This window comes from Oryctolagus cuniculus, chromosome 5 (genome assembly GCF_964237555.1).
Source record: "Oryctolagus cuniculus chromosome 5, mOryCun1.1, whole genome shotgun sequence".
Lineage (NCBI taxonomy): Eukaryota > Metazoa > Chordata > Mammalia > Lagomorpha > Leporidae > Oryctolagus > Oryctolagus cuniculus.
This window is the reverse complement of record NC_091436.1, coordinates 9,210,409-9,228,622: the sequence shown is the minus strand read 5'-3', so window position 1 is coordinate 9,228,622 and position 18,214 is coordinate 9,210,409. Positions and strand designations below refer to the sequence as shown.

At 60.4% G+C, this 18,214-nt stretch overlaps 1 protein-coding gene across 4 annotated transcripts in view; it reads left to right on the top strand.

The window, feature by feature from the left end:
* Window positions 1-17,757, top strand: part of TMEM181 (transmembrane protein 181) — a 59,779-nt gene extending 42,022 nt beyond the window's left edge. For all 4 annotated transcript variants that reach the window (XM_051855208.2, XM_051855210.2, XM_051855209.2 and 1 more), the window contains exons 7-17: window positions 5,157-5,237; window positions 6,685-6,784; window positions 7,089-7,219; window positions 7,817-7,908; window positions 8,658-8,715; window positions 10,869-10,971; window positions 11,312-11,363; window positions 12,351-12,433; window positions 13,381-13,470; window positions 14,442-14,508; window positions 14,754-17,757. In XM_051855208.2, coding sequence (XP_051711168.1) covers window positions 5,157-5,237; window positions 6,685-6,784; window positions 7,089-7,219; window positions 7,817-7,908; window positions 8,658-8,715; window positions 10,869-10,971; window positions 11,312-11,363; window positions 12,351-12,433; window positions 13,381-13,470; window positions 14,442-14,508; window positions 14,754-14,832 — 936 coding nt within the window. In that variant the 3' untranslated portion in view covers window positions 14,833-17,757. The remainder of the gene's footprint in view (window positions 1-5,156; window positions 5,238-6,684; window positions 6,785-7,088; window positions 7,220-7,816; window positions 7,909-8,657; window positions 8,716-10,868; window positions 10,972-11,311; window positions 11,364-12,350; window positions 12,434-13,380; window positions 13,471-14,441; window positions 14,509-14,753) is intronic.
* The last annotated feature ends 457 nt before the right edge of the window (window positions 17,758-18,214 follow it).

The following is an 18,214-nucleotide window of genomic DNA, read 5'->3' as shown; positions in this document are numbered from 1 at the left end:
TGCCTTTAAGAGTTGTTTCTGTTATATCTCAGGATTGTATCTATGAAATCTGTTTTCTTTACATTAATACATTTTAAAAATGTAAGAAAAGTTGTTTCTATCTTATCTGGCTTTTTGTTTTAAGTTCCCTGAACTCCTTTTGGAAGCAGACAAGGTATAGTGAGTCCGCACGTATCCCAGGTCTCTTGGATGTGTACGCACAGCTACTGCGGGGCTAAAGTGGGACAGAAAGCGCGGTGGTGGCGGAGTCCGGCCCGCACACCCTGCCGGTGAGGGCACACACGTCTCAGCATGCCCAGCGGTGCTGTGTTGGCAGCCCCACGCAGGCAGCAGTGTGTGCAGAGTGGGCGGCTCAGGTCTCCCACAAGCCCAGTGCAGAGAGCCGTGAGCTGTGTGATCTCATTTGTATAAATTACCACAATAGGCAAACGCGCGTGTGCCCATGAATCAGGACCGGTGCTGTCACTCTTGGGTAGGCTGGTGACTCTAGGGGGCATGAGGGGTGGGACTCCTGGGCACTGGTGGGGGTGTCTGTGGCCCAGGTGTGTGCGGCTTGTCGGCGTGTCGCGCTGTGCGTACAGGACGCAGGTGTCGTTTCTTGTGCGTGTTCTCTCCGTGAGGAAAACTCGGGCACCTCAGAAACTGGAGCTTGCCAGGGTGCCGCTCGTGCGCCATGCATGTCCCGAGACGGCGCTTCCCCGGCGGACTCCCAGCGACTGTCCGGACGGCACTGGCTTCTGAGCGCCGCCCGTCATCTCAGCGCTCCCTGGGGCATCTCTGGCTTCCGATGCGCTGGCCCAGCCTGGAGCCCTGGCCCTTACGTGAAAGGCTGCTCGCCCTGGACTCCGCCGTTTGTCTCGCCCGCCGGTTCTTCCAGGGAAGATGACCCTGATGGCGTCCCTGACCTCCAGAGAGACGGAGCTGCCACCACGGCTGCCCCCGGTGTCTCCTGGCTGGCGCTGGCGTTGATGCCGTGTCGCCCTAGTTTGACAGGCAGCCTTCTCCCTTCCTTTCGTCCTCAGAAACCGCATCAGGGACGTCTGGCGCGCTGCTTTCTGCTTCCGTGTGTAACTTTGGAGTAGTGGTGATGGCCCGTCTGTGCTGCAGTGACACAGGGTCTGGGAAGCACGCAGGAATGGGGGCTGGGCGCCCACCACCCAGGTGCTGGCAGGTGTGGGTCTGGTGCGGGCCAGCAGTGACAGCAGCCGCGCTCCGCTGCAGGCTGTGTGGCTTCAGGGAGCCACGTGACAGGTCGGTCCCTCCCCCCTGCTCCCCTCAGCCCAGCTTCTCTGTAGTGTCTCTCCTCTGGTACCCCTGGCTGAGGACAAGGCCCCAGGCCGGGCATCTGCTCAGCGCTGCTGGGGTCTGAAGCTGCTTCCTGCTGCCTGCCTGCCCCCGCGTGCTCCCGCGTGCTCCACTCGCGCGTTCTGTGGCTCCCGGATTGTTTCCTCTGAGATCGCTTACTCACGTCTGCCCAGGACTGACATCCCTAGGCACGTGTATGTAGGAGCAGGTGCACGGCTGGGCCTGGGCCAGACCACAGCCTGCGGATCGTAACGGAGGAATGGCCTAGAGCTGGAGTGGTGCATTTTGGGATTAAAAATGAACAGAAAAACTAAACCCCAATCCTAATTCCAGTGGATCTGGAGGTAACTGTCCTCCGGGACTGTCCTGGCTCTGACTCACTAGACCCCGCGTGGCTGGGGGGCTGGTGTCTGGTGGGGGCGGGACCGTCCATGCACCTGTTGGTGCGGCTCCACAGGGAACAGCCCCCCAGCCTGGCCTGGCCTCAGCGACATGTGGGCAGCTCCTGTCAGTGGCTGCTTACCTGGAAGTGGGTTCTTGACTCAGGCAGGACCGGGCCCTGTACAGCAGGAGGCAGTGCCACTGCACCGACTGTGATAAAGGCGGGGGGTGGGGGGCGGGCTCCGTGCCAGGTGTGGTGGGCAGGACCTGTTCTAGCATTGATTTTCTTCTCTTCCACTCCCCCCCTTAACTCATATTTTAGAATTAAGTACACGTGTTAGTCTCAGCTGTGTTTTTAAATAAAGCGTTGTTGCCTAGTTTGTTTTTAGCACGAGTCAGTCCTTTGCTGTTGCTCTGCTTCTTCAAGAGTTCCATCCCTTGAAGCTTAAAAAAATATTTATTCCCTTTACTTTAAGCAGTTTCTGTTTTTCTCCCTCGTGGTAGCGATTTCTTTTTCTCTTCTTGATTATGCCTTAACATCTGCATTTTTCTCTTTTTTTTTTAAGATTTATTTATTTGAAAGAGTTACATGGAGAGGAGAGAGAGAGAGAGAGAGAGAGAGAGAGAGAGAGGTCTTCCATCTGCTCGTTCACTCCCCAATTGGTCACAATGGCCAGAGCTGCGCCGATCCGGAGCCAGGAGCCAGGAGCTTCTTCCAGGTCTCCCACGCTGGTGCAGGGGCCCAAGGACTTGGCCCATCTTCCGCTGCTTTCCCAGACCATAGCAGAGAGCTGGATCGGAAGAGGAGCAGCCAGGACTAGAACCGGCGCCCATATGGGATGCCAGCGCTTCAGGCCAGGGCATTAACCCGCTGCGCTACAGCGCCGGCCAGGCATCTGCATTTTTCAAACAAGATGTGCGCTGTGCTTTTTCCTGTTTTCATGTTAGGTTCACGTCCACACCCGCCGCGTGCCCACACTCACCGCCGCAGTCACTCTGCTAATGATCTGCTGGCGTGAGGCTCGGCCCTGCCGTGAGCACGGAGGTGCTGTGGTTCGGAATTGTGGTAGCAGCTGTTCCCTGAGCTTCTGCCATGCATAACTTTCGGCACACGTGCTCTGCTGCACGGGCCGTGATGGTCCCGGGAAGTGGTCACAGTGTCCCCAGCTGTGGGGGCGACGTCCGGCCTGGCCTGGGGTCAAGTTCCGTGCCCAGCTGGAAGTGGAAGGGCTGGCGTCTGAACCCAGCCTCTGACTTCAGAACGCAGCGCCTCCCTCTCTGTGGTCTCCGCTTTCCCGGCGTCCTCAGTGGCTGGTTGCTGATTTGTGCCGGGCAGCTGTACTGATGTGTACTGAACGCACAGTGAAGTGCCCTTATTTAAATGCGGCAATGGATCCTTGCGGGACACCCCCCCAGCCAGTTACTAAGCACACCCCCGCCCCAGCCACTGCCCGGCCCCCTCCCGCAGCCTGTCTCCCAGGCAACCGCCGTGCTGCTTCCCTGATGGGCTTGGGTAGAACAGCGTGAGCTCACTCCGCACGTCTGAATTCTGTCCTGCCACAGGGTCCCCGCGAGGTGCTTGGTGGTAGTGGTGGGTGTCAGGGGGCCCTTCCATGTTCCCACGTCACTGTGCGTTCACTGTTGGGGAACTGTTTCCAGTCCAGACAGCTTCTGTGCTAACTTCGCATCCCGCAGCCCCTCCACCTCCTTATGCAACCAGCCGTCTTCATCAGGCTTCTTGGGGTGCCCCCTCGGTGCAGCGCAGTGATGGGGTTCAGTGAGTGGCCTTCCAGCGCACTGTTCTGGGGTTTGGTTGTGGGTGGGGAGGAGCTGCTGTCTCCTGCCCTGCCGTCAGCAGGTGGCGCCTGCAGCCTCCACTCCGTGTGTCAGGTGTCTGCTTGGCCCCAGTGAGTGTGGGGACGGACAGCTGAACTACAGCTCACTGTCCCGGTTTCGGGTTCACATCTGCATGTCTGACTTACACTGTCTTGAGAAACATCCTACTCATTCTTTTGTGTCACTTGACAAATATGTTTCTGTGGCAGGCATTAGGCCCAGCGGGGAAGACACTGGTTGGGGTGCCTTGGTCCCACGGCACCATCCCCAGGTCTGGAAGCCAGCGCTGGCTTCTGACTCCAGCCTTCTGCTGGCGTGAATCGTGGGAGGCAGCAGTGATGGTTTGAGTACTTGGGTTCCTGTACCCCCCCACTCCCCATGGGAGATGTGGATTGAGCTCCTGGCTGCTGGCTTCCGGTCTGACCCAGCCCAACCATTGCAGGCATTTGGAGAGTGGACTGGTGGCTGGGAGTGCGTGCTCTGTGGCTGTCTCTGCCTCTCAAAAAAATTTTTTTTTTAAATTTGTTCCTTTTAATAGTCATTGTGGCTGGCCGGCGCCGCGGCTCACTAGGCTAATCCTCCGCCTTGCAGCGCCGGCACCCCAGGTTCTAGTCCCAGTCGGGGCGCTGGATTCTGTCCCGGTTGCCCCTCTTCCAGGCCAGCTCTCTGCTGTGGCCAGGGAGTGCAGTGGAGGATGGCCCAAGTGCTTGGGCCCTGCACCCCACGGGAGACCAGGATAAGTACCTGGCTCCTGCCATCGGATCAGCGCGGTGCGCCGGCCGTAGCGGCCATTGGAGGGTGAACCAACAGCAAAGGAAGACCTTTCTCTCTCTCTCACTGTCCACTCTGCCTGTCAAAAAAAGGAAAAAAAAAGAAAAAAGTCATCATGGCTTTTCCTAGTAGACAAATTGACACGGTTGATTGTTGGTTGACTGAGAGGCAGGGAGAGAGACAGAATTCCCATCTGCTGATTCATTTCCTAAATGTCCACAGTGGCCAGGCAGGGCTGAAGCTGAAGCAGGGAGCCAGCATCATCATCCCGGGCTCCCGAAGGTGGGGTGGAGGAAGCCAATCGCTCGAGCCGTCAGTGCGGCACCTGAGGGTCTGCACAGCAGGAAGCTGGGGCAGGAGGCAGAGCCAGGACTGCTGTGTGGACGTGGGCGCCTTCACCACTGGGCCGCATGCCGCCTTTTTTGATCGGCTTAAAATCTAGATTAAAGTCTAGATTAAAGTCTAGATTAAAATTTAAGCTCTGGCCGGTGCCATGGCTCAATAGGCTAATCCTCCACCTGCAGCGCCAGCACACCAGGTTCTAGTCCCGGTCGGGGCACCGGATTCTGTCCCGGTTTGATCGGCTTAAAATCCAACTGTTCTTAATTGCAATTACAGGATAGTTCTCTGCCACGATCATCATTAATACAACTCTTGAAAGTGTTTTCAGCTCTTGGTAGTCAGGACTTTTTGGTACCTGAGTCTTTGAGAGTAAAATGTGCGGAGTGTCAAACATGTGGGAAGGATAAGGAAGTGCGTTTGAATCGACCTCCGGGCGTGTCTGGCAGTGGCCACCGTGCGCAGTCTGCTCGTCTCCTGGGGTGCGTTTGCTTTCAGGTCATTCTGTCTGCTTCCCGTTGCAGTGGAAGACTTACGACCCCGCATTCTCCCAGTTGGAGATCTGGTTCCGATTTGTCTTCGTGGTGCTCACCTTCATCGTCACGGTGAGTGCCATCCGCGCACGGACAAAGCCGGTGTAGGCGGCTCTGTCGTCCGAGCGCGGACACTGATCTCCGAGAGGCTTCCCCCAGGGGCCAGGCTTCTGTGACCGAGGGCCCCATGTGTCCACGCCGTGCCGAGCACAGAGAGGAGTGGCACTGAGTGAGTGCGGTGCGTTCGTCCTTACAGATCAGTCAGGTTTCCGTGTTGAGCGATGGCAAAGGCCACTCCCCCTGCGGGGGCGGGGTTCTCCATTTGACCTGCCCTGGCCGCAGGTTCTTACCTTTGGATTTTTGGGCAGTTATGCTGGGCCTTTCCATCTTTGGGCTTTGCAGAAAGAGGCCAAAGAGAAGCGGTTCGGGAACGTGCGCCTGTGGCTCTTCTGGGATCCGAGGGCCAGGTGCACAGCAGGCCATCACCCACCTTGAGGGCAGCACCTGCCCCCGAACCCAGGGGCGCTCAGGGCCTGTCTGTGAAGATGGGAGGGGCCGTGTGCTCCGTTGAGTGACTGTGCCCTCTGCAGGGTGGCCGTCCCTCCCACCAGCCGGTCACCCCAGTGCTGACAAGGAGGGGCGGCATTTAGGCGATGCGTGGCTGCATCAGTGCAGTGGTGACCCCTCCAGCGGACACCCCGGGAACGTCTGGGGTTTTGCAGACTCGCCATCCAGAGAGGGACGCAGGCATGTGGTGGGCCCGTGGAGGGCAGGACGCGGGCACTGGATCCAGCAGGGAGCCCAGGGCCTCGGGGTCCTCGGTCCCCCATGGCGAACGTCCTAAGTGTAGAAGGCTTGCGGCGTGGCCGCCAGAGACCCCTGCTGTCCCTGGAGGCCCTGGTGCCTGGTTTCCTGGGGCCCACAGAGCACATTCCTAAGGAGAGCCGGGCCTGAGCCTCGTCTGGCGGCTGGGACTGGCAGTGGTGGCCCCCGGGCCGGGAGGTGCAGGCTGCCTAGAAATCACCGGCTTAGGTTCAATTGCAGACGGAGAGGAAGGGACAGAACACAAAGCAAGCAACCCCCAGGCAGGCCTGCAGCCACTCGTGTCGTGTATGTGGGCCAGCGCTCCCTCTTCAGGGGCGTGCTCTGACGGGGGCCGTGGGCCTGCTCCACTCGGGTTTCCTCGGGGACCTGATGCCGTGGGTGACAGCTGTGCTCAGGAGCTCGGGGCCCTCCTTGGAATCCACAGACGGGGCTCTGGCCCAGGGGCTCTCTCTGAGCTGGGCTGCCTGGGGCGGGCGGGGGGAGGACAGGTGCTTCCTCTCCAGGGGTTTTTGGCCATCCTCTCCCATGCTGCCCCGCGGGTGGCCTGTAACCTCTGCCGCCGGCCCCCACAGCAGTTAGCTACCGTGTCTCGGGCACGGCCGGGCCTCTGGGTTTGCAGCGGCCGTGCAGCACAGAGGGTTGTGTGGGAGACTCGGCTGTGCCACGGCGGTCACGGGCCTGGCTCGGCTTGCAGTGCCTGTTTGCACACTCGCTGCGCAAGTTTTCCATGCGGGACTGGGGCATCGAGCAGAAGTGGATGTCCGTCCTCCTGCCCCTGCTGCTGCTGTACAACGGTAGGTGCTGCTTCTGTCCCGGGGTGGCTCCGTCCCAGAGTCCCCAGGGCGTGGGCATCCCGGGAGGAACCCCGCTCCCCAGGCCGTGGCAGATGCCTGGGTCTTTAACAAATGGCGCTGCTTCCGCAGTCAACACTTGGACGTGCTGCAGACACAGCAGTCCTGGCACAGGGCTGTCTGCCCCGCCTGCCTCTCCTGCCTCTGCGTGCTGTGTGGGACTCCTAGGCAGGGGAGGGGCCTGCGTGGGGGCACTTGGGTGCCGGGTGCCCGCGAGCCCTGGTGTCAAGTCTCCCGCTCGCTGCAGATCCGTTCTTCCCGCTGTCCTTCCTGGTGAACAGCTGGCTCCCGGGCATGCTGGACGACCTCTTCCAGTCCGTGTTCCTGTGCGCCTTGCTGCTCTTCTGGCTCTGCGTGTACCACGGGATCCGGGTGCAGGTGAGCGCGGTGCCGCCCCCCGCTCTCTGGGGGTACACGGGATCCGGGTGCAGGTGAGCGCGGTGCCGCCCCCCGCTCTCTGGGGGTACACGGGATCCGGGTGCAGGTGAGCGCGGTGCCGCCCCCCGCTCTCTGGGGGTGCACGGGATCCGGGTGCAGGTGAGCGCGGTGCCGCCCCCACTCTGCTGGGGGTGCATGGGATCTGGGTACAGGTGAGCGCGGTGCCGCCCCCGCTCTCTGGGGGTGCACGGGATCCAGGTGCAGGTGAGCCGCGGTGCCGCCCCGGCTCTGCTGGGGGTGCACGGGATCTGGGTGCAGGTGAGCGCGGTGCCGCCCCCGCTCTCTGGGGGTGCACGGGATCCGGGTGCAGGTGAGCCGCGGTGCCGCCCCGGCTCTGCTGGGGGTGCACGGGATCCGGGTGCAAGTGAGCCACGGTGCACCCCCACTCTGCTAGGAGCTCCCTAGAGCGGGGATCCCTAGATCCCCAGAGTGGGGCTGCCTAGAAGTGGCTGGGGTGCCCATGGCCTGACGGGATGGGCGCTTCGCTCGGCTCAGGGAGTCTGCTGGCTTCGTGTCTCACTTGTGTCCTCTTTGCAGGGAGAGAGAAAGTGCTTGACTTTCTATCTGCCCAAGTTCTTCATCGTCGGGCTGCTGTGGCTGGCGGCGGTGACGCTGGGGGTATGGCAGACGTGAGTAGCCCTGTCCAGGGAAGCCTGGGCCCTGGCGGGTGGTTGACACGGGTGGGCGGAGCCAGGCCTGACTGTTTTGAGATGGCACCCCATGTTTCCCGATCTTTGCCAGCGTGGAAAGTGGGGAAGGGCCATGGCACCCAGCACCCTGGTTTAGGCAGCAACGCTCAGCACAGCTCCTGCCCCTGCCGCCCCCAGAGGTACCCTGCTCCCGGGCCCCTCCCTGGTTCTCAGGGTTCACCTCTGTTGCTGTTCCTGTGCCCTGCAGGGTGACCGGGCAGAAGCCGAGCATGACAGAGCCTGATGCTGCCCACCCCAGGAGGGCTCTCTCCGGGGGCGCCCGGTGCACCCACGTGACCCGTGACCTTGGCCGTGGCGCGTGCCTCCTGCCTCCCCGGCTCCCTGTCTCCTGGCCGCCCACTCTGAGCTTAAGATGAGCCTCCGGGAGTGTGTCCCGGCTTTGTCTGTGGTTGCTGTCTGTGCCACAGCGGCGCCTGGAAGACACTCGGGCCTGCGGGAGCGTGGGGCGGGGGTCTGTGACAGCACCGCAGCCGGGTGCCGACAGCTGCCTTGGCTTTGTGTGTCTGCAACGCGCGGTGTAGGTTCCTCGTGAATGTAAGGGTCCTCCTTCAAAGCGCTTCACGCTGCGTGGCGGGTAGTTTGTGTTAAACGTTTCAAGATTTGAGAGAGAAAACGCGTAAGCCTCATTGCTGGTTAACCTGCGATCCTTTGCTAACATCGTTTTTCAGAGTTAACGAACTGCACGATCCCATGTACCAGTACCGCGTGGACACGGGCAACTTCCAGGTAAGGGTTGCTGAGGCCCGGCCTCCTTTATCAAACAGGGCAGAGGCGGCGAATTTGGGGAGCGGGTTTGAGTTACACAGAAATAAACTTTTTTTGGCAGAGTGGACAGTGAGAGAGAGAGAGAAAGGTCTTCCTTTTGCCGTTGGTTCACCCTCCAATGGCTGCTGCGGCCGGCGTGCTGCGGCTGGCGCACCGCGCTGATCCGAAGCCAGGAGCCAGGTACTTATCCTGGTCTCCCATGGGGTGCAGGGCCCAAGGACCTGGGCCATCCTCCACTGTACTCCCTGGCCACAGCAGAGAGCTGGCCTGGAAGAGGGGCAACCGGGACAGAATCTGGTGCCCCGAACGGGACTAGAATTCGGTGTGCCTGCACCGCAAGGCGGAGGATTAGCCTAGTGAGCCACGGCGCCTGCCAGAAATATACTTTTAAAAACTGTTTTGACTCCAAGTCTTTGGCCTCTGGTTGAAGATCGGGTTGTAGGGGAATGGCAGCCGGCTCGGAGCAGGTTTCTGTTGTGCTCTTGCTGTTCTTTGGAGGTTTGCAGGAGCGAGAGGCCTGGCTGGGGCTGTGGGAGCAGTGGGGTGGCGCCCCTCCGGCAAGAGGCCCAGCGCTTCCTGTCAGTCCCGAATGTGGCTCCCGCTGCTCCCCAGGGCCACCCCCCTGGGTGCAGCTGGCGGCTGGGCTGGGCTGGCCGTTCTGTGAGCCCGGAGAGAAAGGGTCCCAGGCCGATTGTTGGCGGCCGGGGGAGGAGGGCCTGTGCTCAGTGCATGGCTGCATGCTGGCCTGGCGCGTGGGCCGTGCTGGGGGGAGGAAGCGCAGTGAGGGGGGTGTTCTGAAGGGTGTCTGTGTGGGGGCCATGTGTGTCCAGGAAGCGGTGAGAGCCCGGTCTTCCCTGGACCTGGAGGGCGAGGCCAGCAGCCCCTCCCTTCCGCTCTGCCGTGTAGGGGGTTTGGAGGTCGCTGAGTGCACACGGGGTCTCTGAAAAGTTCATAGAAGATGCGTTTAAGGAAAAAACTCTGCACAGATTTCAAAATCGTTTGCTCCAACACAGCTTCCCTTTTAATCCCTTTTCCACACATTTTTGAAGTCCCTGCGATGCTTATGGACAACGTGCCCTTCCCCCTGCCCCCTTAGCGTCTGACCCTGTGAGGCCACGGGGCTCGGCCCGGGCACACGGAAGACAGCAGACGGGGGAGTGAGCCCTGGGCAGCACGGGGCCATGAGAAGGCGCCGTCCCAGAGGCACGGGCTCCCGGGCGGAGGGGCTTCTTTATTTCTGTGCGTCCGCTGGGGGCCACCCTGAACCGTGGGGGGTGGGCCGAGGAGAGGACGCTGTGGCTGCGCCCACGGGGGGCGTGTGGACTGTCAGGTGGGCTGGGGTCGTGGAGGCGTGGCGGGCTCTGCACAGGGACTCCCCTGGGACAGAGGCTGCTGCTGCGTGTAGGTAAAGCAGTAGAATGCGTGGTGCCACAGCCTTTTCCTGGCACAGCCCCCTCGTGTTCTGCGGGGGGCACTGAGGGGCGGGGCAGACTCACACAGCCAAGAGCCGCTGAGCCGGGCTGAAGGCAGTGTCCCCGGGCCGCGTGTGTCCTCATCTGTGAGATGGGCAGCCGAGGGGTCTCCCCTGAGAGTCGTAGGGGCAGCGGTGCCCAGCAAGGTTCCGGTCTGCCCTTCCCAGGCCTCGGCTCCAGAAGAACGAGGCTGGGGACTTGAGCGTGGTGGCCACAGCCGGTCTGGAGAGGCACACGGACGGCGCACAGGGCCCTCCGCCTCGGAAGCAGATCCGGGCAGCCTGGCCGTCCCCAGGCCCTGCCGGCTGCCCTCCCCCCAAGCCTCCATGACCCCAGCCTGCCACGGCCTCTCATTCACCCTGTGTTTCCCAGAAAACAGAGACCCGGAAAGGTTGGGCCTCACTTGGGGCCTCTCGGGGTGCAGCCTCCGTCCCCGTGGGGGTGGGGGGCCAGCAGTCATTATCACCACATGCCAGCTTCTGCCCCGGCCCCTCTGCCTCATGAGGGCTGGGTGCCCCCGTCCACAGAGGGGCCCAGAGGCCAGTCTGCTGGGAGCCTGTTCTGTCCTGGAGTGACTGCGGGGTGCTGGGCCAGAGGCGCCCGGGCCTGCTCTAACCCAGGCGCGGGGCTTGTCTTCTCCAGGGCATGAAGACCTTCTTCCTGGTGGGGGCGGCCGTGTACGTCGCCGCCCTGCTGTTCTTGGTCGTGCGGGCCTGTTCCGAGCTGCGCCACATGCCATACGTGGGTAAGCACCAGGCCAGGGAGCCCAGGGACTGTCCCTTCCCACCAGCTGGGCCCTGCTCTCCAGCGCCCCGAAGCCACAGTGGGCCCAAGGCGATGACCCCGGCCGCTTGGTGGGAGGCCCCAGGCCTGGGCGGCTGTGTTCTCAGTCCCACTCATGGGGCCCTGCCTCCCCGAGGGGTCCCAGCCAGCGGTGGTGTCAGGGCTGTGAGCCTCGCTCCGGACTTGAAGTCCAGAGGGAAAAGGATTTGTTCAGGGCCTTTTGCTTTGTTTCTGGTTTTGTTTTTTAGATCCTGGAGATGGAGATGGGAGTGCATTTACTAACGGGAGGCTCTCTCTTTCAGATCTCAGGTTGAAGTTTCTGACGGCATTAACCTTTGTAGTGCTTGTCATCAGGTAAGAGCACTTCACTTCTTGGAAGAAGGGAAACTGGGGCTTATCTTGTCATCACGAATACCTCCTCTCCTTGTGGGGGTCAGTCTCCCACACTGATCAGGTCAGAGGCTCTGCCCACGGGTGCGGGCTGGGTGTGGTCCCGACCTGCTCTGAGCCCTGCCAGGTGTGATGCGTGGCCACTCGTGTCAGGGAATTAGGGCCTGACAAGATGGAGGTGAGGGGTGCTCGGGTCAGAGGGAGCCTCTGGTGCTCCGAGGGTGGGATCCTGAGCGTGAATGAAGCCACAGATACCAGCGAGCAGCACACAGGGGTCTCTGGGGGGCGGGGGGCTGTCGGGAGGGGCCTGTGAGCCATGGTCACCTCCAGGCAGGCCGGCCACGTCTGTACGTGTGCTCCCTGCTGGGAGAGATCTGACCAGGACTCGGAAGCTGACTCTTGGAATAAATTCCAGATGATTATTCCATATGTCCCGTGGGGGAAGATGGCCTGGAGAGGTGAATTCCGTGTAGGGGGTCAGCCTAGAGGAGGTGAATTCTGCTGGGGAGGTGAATTCGGGGGTGGGTGGGAGACGGCCCAGAGGAGCTGAATTCTGGTGTGGGGGATGGGGTTTGGCTGTGAGGATGTGAATTTGGGAGGGGGGAGACGGCCGAGAGGCGGTGAGTGAATGTGGGAGCGAGGTCGGGGGAGTGCGTGCCGCGCGCGGGTGCTCCCGGCCTTGTGGGCAGACGTGGCCTGTGTTGGTGGCACTGTGCTCTCCGGCAGCAGCTGGCCGGTGGTCTGGCCGTCCCAGCTCTGAGACTGGAAGGCCACACACAGAGTTGCGTGCCCACGTGGGTGCCCATGCGTGTGTGCTGCACGTGAATAGAAGTTTCGGAGCAGAGATCACAGTGACAGACTACGTCTTAGTGGGTGACGGTGGCCCGCTACCTGAGGCCGGTGCCATTTCCTGGTCTATTTTTACTTGATGTCTGCGCCCCTGTTTTGCAGCATCGTCATCCTCTACTTAAGGTTTGGAGCCCAAGTATTACAAGACAACTTTGTAGCAGAACTGTCAACCCACTACCAGAACTATATCCTTTGAGCCTGGAGATGCAACCGCAGGTGCCGTGGTTAGCATTGCAGCCTGGCACTCCCTGTGGCCTGTTCTCCCTTCTGGCCGCACATCAGCCCTGGGAAGGGGTGGCTCTGTCACTCCTCTCTGTGGGCGGGGCTTAGCAGCCACCGAGGTCACTGGCCTTGTGGCACAGCCTGGGTGCAGTCCCAGAGCTGCTGGCCTGGAGCTGTTGTCCACCCCACCCCTCTCCTTCCAGGGCCCCAGAGCCCATGCACATATGTGCACACATCCGGGGTCAGTTGGAGCCATGGCCTTTCCCCATCAGGGCCCCAGGAGGGCCCCAGGGTTACCCACAGTACCCAGACGTAGCTGTACAGGGCCGTGGGAATTTAGCCACGGAGGCTGCATGTTGAGGACAGGGCTCACGAGTCCTGGGGACTCCTTCCGCCCTCACTGTACCCGAGCCAGCGGAGCGAGCTGTCGCCTCCCAGGTGCCCTGTCCTCATTCCCCCTTGGGACAGCTCCGCCAGGACTTGGCACGTCTCTCGGCGCTGGGATGCTCAGCCATCAGTCCTTCAAATCGTGGGTTCCTGCTCTAGGGGCTCTCAGGAGGCAGGGCGGTCCCATGCTTTGTGATTGTGCTTTTGTCATCCTCAAAGCGGCTGTCACACAGGGAAGGTTCAGGATGGCTGGCTTGTTCTACCCTTACTGTCTGGAGACGCTGCTCAGCTGTGTGCCGTGGCCTGCCGGCCCCGGGTGCTGGGGGAGGAGGGCCGCCAGGGCTGCCCCCGGAGTCTGCCTCCTGTGGCTGGAAGAGGTCACGTTCATCCGTCCTTTACCGACACCTCTGCCATAGGCTTCGACGGCCGTTGGGGCCGGGCTCCCAGGGGGCAGCAGATGGGTCTGGGGGCGGCAGGGGTGGCCAGCCGCGCGCTCATAGCTCCTTCCCTTGACTGGCGTCACCAGCAGAGTTCCTGTCTTTCTACGGCTTGTTGAACTTTTACCTCTACACTTTGGCCTTTGTGTACTCTCCATCCAGGAATGCGCTGTATGGTAAGCTCCCCGGGGTCTGCCTCACCGGGACAGAAGCCTTGGTTCAGGACACACTTGCGGTTTTCCGTGAGTGCTGGGCTGGGTGCTGTGGCTCTTGGTGCTTCTCTGTGGGTGGGAGAGACGAGGTGTGTTTACATGGTAAGCTCTGAGTTTTCATTAGAACACACAGACCTTGACCCTGAACCCACGTTGTGCCCTGACTGCACGCAGTGAGTTTGTCTCGTGAGTGAGTCTGCACTAGCGGTGGCCGTCAGCCTGTGGGATACGGGTGTCCTGAGCTTTCAGGAGAAACCAGGGGAGTGGGTGTCCAGCCTGGTGGTTAGAATGCCTGCAGGCCCCCTGGAGTGCCTGGGTTCAGTTCCCACTTCCACGTCCAGCTCCAGCTTCCTGCTAGCGTGCCAGGTGATGGCACAAGTCATTGGGTCCCTGCTGCCCACAGAGACCCGGATTGAGTTCCTGACCCCAGCTTTGGCCCCGGCTTAGCCCTGGCTGTTGCAGGCATCTGGGGAGTGAACCCGTAGGTGGGAGGTTCTCTCTCTCACTGCTGCACAAGTAAAATTGAAAAGCCAGAATGTGCCAGCCCCACGTCACAGGCAGAAGGAAGAGAACTTGCTGGAACGGACAGTGCTGCCCTGGCACCCGCAGTGCTCCAGCCTCCGCAGCACCCTCACGAACGGGGTCTCATCTGAGTGTCGCAGGCACTGGCAGTGCAGGTGTAGCCACACTCAGATCACAGCCTGCAGGAGCGAGGACGAGACGAGGCCAAGTGCCGGCGGGAGCAGGCGGACGGAGCCGCATCTCGTGGGGCCCTCGGTGTGGGCACCTGGCGCGTGCCTGCTCCTCCCGCAGACTCTCACGTGACCCCCACGCCGCCCTGCAGGCAGGGTCTCTGGTCCGCGCTCCCTCGGGTCTGAACGGTGGGATCGGGCTGGGAGCCCGGCCCCGCGCTGACCGCCTCTGTCGGCTTGCAGAGTCGCAGCTGAAAGACAACCCTGCCTTCTCCATGCTCAACGACTCGGACGACGACGTCATCTATGGGTGAGCCGCTGCCCACCGGGGCTTCCCAGCCTGTGGTAGTGGTGGGCGGGTTATCATTCTACAGGGATCTTCGGGGTCCTGCAGCCTTGGCTGCGCAGGTCGCACGGCTCCACGGTTTTGGTTTCATGGGGTTCAGGCTCAGACTTCCTGGGCCTGCTTCCTGCCGGGTCCTGGTGACGGGCAGTGGAGCGGGGCTCCGCGTGCGGGCAGAGGGGCTGAAGAGTCCCCCCGGTGTGTTCCCGCAGGAGCGACTATGAGGAGATGCCCCTGCAGAACGGCCAGGCCATCCGCGCCAAGTACAAGGAGGAATCGGACAGCGACTGAGCGCCAGGGCCGCGGCCGCCCCGCCCGCCCCACCACACCTGCAAGCGGAGAATCCCCGTTCCTCATGTGTTTACGTTTTTAAAAGGAAACCAAAACGGAGAGCAAATCTGAATCGGGCCAAGTTTACGTCAGGGCAGCTCCGTCTGTCTGGGAGGAGGGACTAAGTGTCAACAGCCGAGTCCTCTCTGTAGAGGTTTCCGTGGTGACAAGGAGATGGCCCGTGTTTGGTAGACAGTTACTTACCTGCAAACTCCGGTTCCTGGGTGGCCTCCCGGCCAGGTCCCGGCTGGCGGCTCTGCTCTCCTTCCCGCCTCCCGGAGCTGGGCCCTCGGCTTGTTTTGACCCTTTCGTCTGTGCCTGAGTGAGGCCGTCCTTCCCGTGGGGCGGCGTCTGCAGACCCCTAAGTGACGACGGACCACGGGCAGGGTGGCGGCCAGGCCTCAGCAGGGAAAGGCTGTGGCAACCTACCGGTCCCCAGCTCCGGGCTGGGTCTGAAGGTCGTGTTGAAGGGCGGTGTGTGCCCGCGTGCGTGCGTGCAGGACCGGGTGCGTTTCCCTGTGGCTGGGGTGGACAGCAGGGAAGCTGCCACCATTCCAGTCAACACAGTTTCTGCAAACTCTGTCGAACGTGAGATCCCATGAAGCTTTATTTTTAAATAAAAGCTACGTAAGTGATTGATAGATTATTACAGATTCCTTATTACCAAAAAGATTTTCAGTTCCCCATTTGGAAACTAACTGAAAAGAAAGTGGATGGCTTACGGATAAGCACTGTGGGTGGGAAGTCACTGAAGTCTCTCCTGGCCGCGAGTCCCGCCGTGGCCGGGCGCGCAGGTGCACGGCTCCAGGAGGGACGCTCGCGGTGCTGCTGCATCTCGGGCATCCTAGGAGGCTCAGAGACTCCACGTGCAAGTGTGGTGCGGGGGACCCTGCCTAGACGCCTGACTCCGCGGGACGCCGGCAGACGTGGTGTGGGTGACCCTGCCCGAGACGCCGGACTCCGCGGGACGCCGGCAGCCGTGGTGACGGGGGACCCTGCCCGAGACGCCGGATTCCGCGGGACGCCGGCAGCCGTGGTGCGGGGGACCCTGCCCGAGACGCCTGACTCCGCGGGACGCCGGCAGCCGTGGTGCGGGGGACCCTGCCGAGACGCCGGACTCCGCGGGACGCAGAGGCCCGGGAGGACCGCCCGCTCCACACGCCGCGCCTGCATTTCCATCTATGCATTCCCAGCTCGCCACTCAGAGCCGCAGGTGACGGCCACTCCAGGACCCTGGGCCCTGGAGGTGCAGAGGAAGCTCTTCGTTATGGCTTTTCTCTCTAATTTAACGATAATGTGATGGAACCTTAATATGGATTCCATTTGATTTGTTTTAAAAGACTTGTAAATATGAATGAAGCAGCTGTTATGTAAGGGTGATTCAAGTTTACATGATTTTTACACTTGCAACAGTGTGAGATGACTTTTTTTATTCTGTGTATTGCAAAAAGGTTTCTGTTACCCAGTTTTACAACTTCTAATACGACTACTCTAACTATAAACAGTTTATGTAGGAACAGATGCAGACTGACTCGTGCTGACTGACGCACTCCAACACGTGAGGTGGTTTACAGGCCTCACCCATCATGAAACACGCGTCCACATTTGGACTGCTGCTGGTCACCAGATGTAAAGGCTGTGTGCATTAGCCGTGTGCATTAGCACATCCCGGGGTCTGTGTTCTGTGGGGCAGCAGGAAGCTGAGGCCGAGGCCTCACATCCACTCTCCACCCCAGCCGTGAAGTGAAACAGTAGTGTGTATTTACTTTCTGTAACTAAAATGACAGTGCTCAACAGGAAAATGGTGTTAAATTGTGTATTTTCGATTTCTCCTCCCTGGTGTAGTAGATAAGCATTTTGCATGCTCCATGTAAGAACTGGCCTAGTGTGTGCAGCTTAGCACATCGGGCGTGACAGGCGTCATGTGACAGGTGTCCGCCCTCCAGAAACTCGGGAGGGTGCCAGTTTTTCTTCAAAGATATCCAAGTTTCGCAGACTTGAGTTCTTCATGAAAATGGCCTGACACCACTGTTGGGTTTTTGTATTGGTCTAGGTGAGTCTGGAGGCACCCCATGTCCCCACGTGGGCAACAGGTCTGCTTGATTTATTATTAAATCACTACAGCCCTGCACTGGTGCCGTTCTCTCTGAAGCCCTGTCTGAAAGGCCAGAGAAGGATATACAGAAAATAGATTCATGGTTCGTAAGGTTAGTGCTGTACGTAATTACACATTGTAAGTTTGGATAACGTAGATCCAGCCCACTGAATGGACAGGTTAGAAGACAGACGTAGCAGCATCAAGTATTTCACGGGCTAGTTACTGAATGCAGTTACGTTACCTAGGTTACATGGTGCCACTGACTTCTCGAATCATGTCCACAGCAGAAATACAGATGCTTACAAAGGGAGAGTAACAGGGGCTTCTGTCACCAGGTCAGGACTCGGCCACTAAAGTGTATTTCAGAGGTGTCAGAAACCAGCTGCCTTGGGCTTCCTTTTGCGCACACACACACACACACTCTGACAAACCTTACCGCCAGGAGAGAGGGAGTTGCTTCCGTCTTTGCTTTGCCCGTGTTACGATGTTTGTCTTTGCGCCGTGTTAGGCACACCGGTGAGTCTAATACCGCACTCGGAAACATTTTCTGTTATGAAAACTGCCTTTTTACACACAAGCTGTACAGATCTGTGAACTGAAACACTCGCCATTACGCTCAATAGGAAGGAGGGGCGGGGCCTGACGGGGCGGGGCCTGACGGGGCGGGGCCGTCCTCCGTGGGCAACAGGAATTGCTGTCTGCTTAGGGCAAACTCGCCTCCTGGCAACGGCCTCATTCTGACACTACCTTTCTGCAAATGGTAATAAATTTTTATTATTCATTCCTTATCTGTGTCTGACTTCTTTCTGGGGTAAATTTGGCCAGTGCAACACGGGGGCGGAAGGCTTTGACGACAAGAGCAGGACTCTTTGGTCTGAGCCAGTGGACGTGTCTGACCTGGCCCTCAGCAGGCTCTGCGGAGGTGGAATGGGAAGGGGAAGGCTGGGGTTGGAGGCCTGGCCGGGCACCCTAACCAGATACCCTCCAGACGCGCTGTGTGACTTTCAGGAACTGCACAGCGCTGGGGACACGGAAGGAGCGACTGGAAGGATTTTCCCAGCTGCAGAGTCCAGGAGCCGCTGGGGCTGTGCCAGGGGAACAGAGGTGGAGGGGCACAGCCTCGGGCAGTGTGCGAGCCGGCCGCACCCCAGCCTCTGCAAGGGGGCGGCGCAGCGACGTCCGCCGAGGGCCCAGCAGGGCCGGTGGGCTCCCACTGCCGCGGGCGAGGTGGGCACACCAGCGTGC